This window comes from Talpa europaea (assembly GCF_964194135.1).
Source record: "Talpa europaea genome assembly, chromosome: 2".
Lineage (NCBI taxonomy): Eukaryota > Metazoa > Chordata > Mammalia > Eulipotyphla > Talpidae > Talpa > Talpa europaea.
This window is the reverse complement of record NC_140068.1, coordinates 97,552,873-97,558,891: the sequence shown is the minus strand read 5'-3', so window position 1 is coordinate 97,558,891 and position 6,019 is coordinate 97,552,873. Positions and strand designations below refer to the sequence as shown.

General features: G+C 41.3%; 1 protein-coding gene across 1 annotated transcript in view; it reads right to left on the bottom strand.

Annotated features, from left to right (window-relative positions):
• Positions 1–899: 899 nt before the first annotated feature.
• Positions 900–6,019, bottom strand: part of LOC311187990 (uncharacterized protein) — a gene marked incomplete at both ends in the record, with an annotated part of 36,613 nt that continues 31,493 nt past the window's right edge. The window contains 3 exons of the mRNA XM_084259320.1: positions 900–946; positions 1,451–1,561; positions 2,035–2,316. Of these exons, the coding sequence (XP_084115446.1) occupies positions 900–946; positions 1,451–1,561; positions 2,035–2,316 (440 nt within the window). The remainder of the gene's footprint in view (positions 947–1,450; positions 1,562–2,034; positions 2,317–6,019) is intronic.

Below are 6,019 nucleotides of genomic sequence, written 5' to 3'. Positions count from 1 at the left end.
ATTATCTTAAAGCTCTATAGCCACATTAATGGATTGAATGTATTCCCTGTGGAGGGGAACTGGAAACAGAAAAACTTGCAACTGAGGAGATGCTGCTGGCAGCACACAGACAGGCTCCCGGGTCAGTGCTAAAAGCAACATCATAGCTGTATAACTTGGGGTAGGAGTTATAGGAGGTGACATGGTGACTGAGTCAGAGTCCTGTAGGACTCTAATCTCAGAGGGACAGACTAAAAGGAGTCTGAGAATTCTGGGTAAGGACAGGCAGGCATTACAGAAGAGCAAAAATCAATCCCCATCAAAGTATCCTCAGGAGTCAGTGCAAGAGCCCTGTAGGAGAGAGACAGAGATCAGCTCAGGGGACCCAGCAGGACATACATCTCACCTTCCCTTGTGGCTACCACAGCATCAGAGAAAGCTGAGCTCAGGTCTATTGTCATCACAGCCACTAATATCTGTATAGAGGAAAAATCAGCCAAACAGGACAGAGCACTTCAGCCCTGTGTAGATGTGCGTGAGGTGGGGAAGCAGCTGTTAGCCCCTTCATGAGACAAAGGTTTCAAACATTCTAGTAAATGTAATAACTCACCTTCTTTCCATCACTAGTGGAAATTCACTATAAATTCACACAGCAAGTAGCCACCAACATAGGGCTCATGATAGTGGGCTTGACACCCAAGATGTGGCTCTGACTCCAAGTTTCACAGAAAGATGCTACCAACATCATTGCCTGGCTCTGAGGAGCAACCTTAGGAGCATCCTTCAGAAACTGGGCAAATTCTCCCCTAACTCTTGATGCTGTAGCAGGAATTAGGCTATAAGCCAAGAGCTTTGTGCTCAGTTACACTCACCTCACACCCTATCTTCTTTCACCCATTCCCAAACTCCCCCCACCCCAATTAAGTCAGAGCAGAAACAGTACCTGCTGGCGAAGGCCCATGAGGTCCTACAAAAGAAATTTATAGAGAGGAAAGTCTCATTACTCATTACACAGGCAGCCCCTCACTCACCCCAAAGGGAAATTAAATAAGCCACTTAAAAATGTATTTCCTCCCTACTCATCAACCACAAGGCTTTAACTGCCTGAAGGTAAATCACTCAAAAGAAATGAAAGTGGCATGTAAAAGAAAGGAAGCCAATGCCTAGACTCTCTTAAAGGAGGAAACTTTCAGAAAGGAACCAGTGAGACAAGGTTGAACAGTAAGAAAGCCCTAGAATATACTACCCCTGTTACATCTGTGGTCGGGCTACCCTTCAGCCACTAAAATCTTATTCCAAAGTCTCCCCCTAAGTTCCATCTCCTCCCATCACCAGCCCAGGCCCCTTTCTTTTCAGCATCAAGAAGAAAGAACTACAACTAAAGACAGAAGCCTCCCTGAGCAAAGGGTCAGGCCCAGCTCATCTTCCCAACTTCCTCAGAGTTACCTTTGAGGTAAGTTCCTCAACTTACCTTTCTGGTTCTTGTGATGGATAAAAAGGCCCAGCCCGAGGAAGATCAGCCCCAGCACGAAGCCCCCAACGCCACTCAGCATCTTGCTCTGGGCAGAGTCAGACTGTGCCCCTGGGGATCAGAACCTGAATGTTAGCTTTTGCCCCCATCCACGGTGTCCCAATAGGAAGTCTGAAGTCCAGGTACAGCAGGCAGGGATAACAGGGGAACATAGACCTCCTTTCTGACCAACCCTAGGGTGGGAAAGGACCTGCCAATAAATCCTTGGATATAGTGGGTAGATGAGCAAGGGGAGGGACACATCCATCACCTTAACCCTATCATCCCAGTCACCAGCCAAAATAGTCACTCAGGGCTGGTTTCTGGGGTTATGATATGTAGTGATCCCTAGATACTAGAGTGATCCCTCTAGTATCTGGAAAGAAAATGAGATTAGGATTCTTCTGACACCCCCACCAAAAGAGAAGTGATCTAGTCTCTAGATTTCTAGCTCAGTATTAACATCAGGAATAAGGGATTAGAAGGATGAACTAATCCTTTTGATTTGTGGGACCCAAGGAAAAAGTAAACAAAGCGCCCCTTACTCCAGTCCACAATGATGGGGCTCTGGAGGCTGGGGTGTTCCACATGGCAGGTGTAGACATCTCCACGCTGGGGGGTCATTTCCAGCATCACAAGCATCTGGAAGGTCCAGTCCCCATTCCTAATGAGGGGGGTGGACACGACACCAGCTGTCTCCTCCTGGTCATTCCGGAACCACCGAACTTTGACCTGGCCGGGGTAGAAATCTGTCACCGAGCAGACGAGCAGGTTGTGGTGGTTTAGAGCCTCTGTCCTGGACAGGGAGATGGTCACTGTAGGTTTCACTGAGGAGAGCAATAGAGAGAAGACATAGTAAGATGTCTTCCCAAGGGGAAGAGTCCTTCATTGGGTTCAAAGTTCTCGGATCCCTAGATTCCAAGTCCTAGATTAGGATCTGAGTTTGACCACTTTATTTGCTTAAATAAACACATTAATCAGTTTACTTGTCAGTCTTAAGAGATAACAATCATTCTACTGGAGTTACTCTATTGATACTAATTGATAGACATTTCAACACTCACTTAAGCTCTTTAAAATTATAAACAGCTATATTATGGAATTTTAAAATTTTTTAAATTTTATAATTTTTTTTAATAGAGGCATGTTTTATTTATTTGTTTGTTTGTTTGGTTTATACATGCACTGGGTACAGTCAGAAGCGCGGGAGGGTGAGAGAATTCACCAGAGCCAGAGCAGGGAGCAGAGCAGGCAGAAGGACCGAAGTACAGTGCTGAGGGGAGCAGCGGGCGGCAGAAGAGGTCTGCGTGCATGTGGGACCCTCCTCTGGTGGCCGGGGAGCAGCTGGGGATCGAACCAGCGCCGCAGAGGCCGTGGGCAGCTTCGTAACCCAGCGCTCAACCGCTGCGCCACCGGGGAGGCCCAAATTTTATAAAATTTTAAAAAATAAAAATAACAAACCTGAACTTCTTTCCCCCACACCTAAGGAAGGTGACCCTCAGGAGTGGCCCTAATTACTCACACTAGGACAGTGACGCTGCTTTCTGTTAGTCCTACTCTCCTTGGTAGAAGAAATCCAGCCTCTCTAACTCTCCTGCTGGCCACGCGATCATCAACACTCATCATGGCCTCAGGAATATATCAGACTGAGAATTAAGAATTACAGACATTCTATGTCCAACAAAGTAGGATGCACTGGCCATCTCATCCTTCCTACAAAGCAATGTTTCTCAAACACGCAATATTCTATAATCCTGAGCCTGTAATCTAAATAAAATTTGAGAGTAAGAGCATGTCTTAAAATAGGTATTTAACAAAACATCTATCTCACCTTTTAACCAAACCTAAGCTTAGATGTCCTTTTATGATGACCCTCCTCACAAAAATTTATATTAAATACATAAACTTCCACCTCCACATCAATGCCACCTATATTCAATTCATTTGTTGATTCATTTGTTCATCCAGACAACAAACATAAATTTCATAAGCATTGGAAATTTAGAAGTAACCAACAGACCAAGGTCCCTGCCTTTACAGAACTTGCAATCTAGTAACAGAGACAAAAAAAAAAAATGTTATTTCAAAATGTTTGAAGGAAAAGGGAATCTTGAAGAAAAATAAATGTCTGCCCATGCCTCTGTTCCTGTATCATCTCAGATTGCTGCTCATGGTCAAATACAACCCACCTTTCCTTACCTACTTTACATATCTGATCCTTTATTTCTATAGCCATATTACTGCACCTTCTATATTCCCTTCATGTGAAACTATATTAATAATTCACATCATTTTATTTATTTGATGGTACATTACCTTGTCTCATTTTTCTCTTTTTCCCCTAATATTATTTTAACATTCAAGTGAATTTAATTACTAGCTGCTTATCCTACTCCATCCCCTTGCTGTTAATGAAGAACTTCCTAGTTCTGAATTCAGACACTATTATCATGAACATTCTCCATAAAAAAATACTATGAGGTTCTTACAATCTGGATTAATAAAAATGTAATGTTAACATAAAAGTATAACTGGATCCTGCTGAGCTCAGCAGGCTATCTGGCTCTCAATTAAATTACACTTGTGAGTCATCATCAGGTTCTCCTTGCTGAGATCTCACTGGCATCATGGCCAAATATATGGACTTACAAAAATTTGTTCAACTTAAACAGATTAGGAGTAAAAATAAAGAGCTTGAGTTCTTGAGAAAAAAATGTTAGAATAATTTTTATTTAAAAAGAACAGGAATAGTAAAAACAGAAGTTTTCAGTGCTCTTAGAATGTGGATAAGAGACATCAAGAAAGTGTAAAGTCACCTAAAATTTATGTGACTATGTAGAAGTAACATTGGGTAATTAGAGATTGATTAATCGTGAAATTTCAATGCCCGAAAAGTACCATTTTGTACACCCACATTGAAAATAAGCAGTAATAGACTTAATTGTTGATTTTGATCATCACTAGCCATAAGGAGGCTTTGCTTCCATTTGCTTCCATTCCATTCCATTCTATATACATGTACTAAAGAACATGATGACTGTCGTGTACTTTGATGGAGGCTTTAGAACCTGGCGAATAACTGTGAGCTAGTTACTTAAAATGTTTATTATGTACCAATATCAGCACATATAGAGTGGTGATGCTAATCCCTAACACTCAAGGTAGTCGTGAAATTAAATGGCATAACTTCGAAGCTGCTTCATAAGTAATTGTCTGGAAATAGGTGTTCATTAACGACTAACATTAACTTTTGAAATGTCTGCCCCTGAAGTGGATGATGATGCCAGGAGAAAGAGAGACAGGGAGAGAGGAGGCAGGGTTTAGACCAAAGATAACCTGAAACAATTTTTACTCAATGATTTCACAGCATCAATTTATTTACTCCAAAATTTCAGCTCTTCTTAATGTGCCACTTGTTAAGCTTTAATAAGAAATAAAAACTCTGGGCCTCCCCAGTGGCGCAGCGGTTGAGCGATGGGTTGTGGAGCTGCCCGCAGCCTCTGCAGCGCCAGTTCGATCCCCCGGCTGCTCCCGGGCCACCAGAGGAGGGTCCCACATGGCACGACATAACTCTCCTGCCTCCCTCTGCTCCCCCTAGCAGTGTGCTTTGGTCCTTCTGCCTGCTCTGCTCTCCCCTCTGGCTCTGGTGAATTCTCTCACCCGCCCCGTGCTTCTGACTGTACCCAGTGCTTGTATAAATAAATAAATCTTTAAAAAAAAGAAAAAGAAAAAACTCTACAACTACTTTTTCCCATATTTTGCATTCACAAATTCTAAATTACTAAAAGCCCAGTCACTAAGAGTTTGCTTTAAAGCATTAAGCAAAAATCAAGACTACATGGTATATATATATATATATATATATATATATATATATATATATATACACACACAATGGAACACTACTCAGTGATTAAAGAAAAAAAAAAGATAAACTCACAGCATTTGCAGCAACATGGACAGAACTGCAAAGGATTATGCTAAGCAAAGTAAGACAGAAGGAAAAAGACAAATATTGAATAGTTTCACTTATACAGGTTGACTAGATCTGAGGCAGGCAGCAGGGGAGGATCACGGAGGGGGTCAAAACAAGGGAGGAAAGAGCACAGGGACTATGGTGATGGATCATGGGTGCTGAGGTGGTGAGAGAACTATTGGGACTACAGTCAAGGGGAGAAATCAAATACTGTCCAAAAATTAACAATGATATAAGAAAATTAATTTTTAAAAAAAGTAAATCTCAACACAGAGAGAAAAATATTTTTAAAATAAAGCATTAAGCAAAACAATGATATACAATGATAATGATAAAATTAACAATGATATAAGAAAATTAATTTTTTAAAAAAAGTAAATCTCAACACAGAGAGAAAAATATTTTTAAAATAAAGCATTAAGCAAAACAGTAAAGAATAATTTAATAAAGTCAGTTTTTATGGTTCTGTTTACCCTTCTGTTTTCTCTTGAGCTTATGTGGATGGGCAGTGAGTACCTGTAATCATTTAAATGCACAAAGGTTTGAGCTCATGC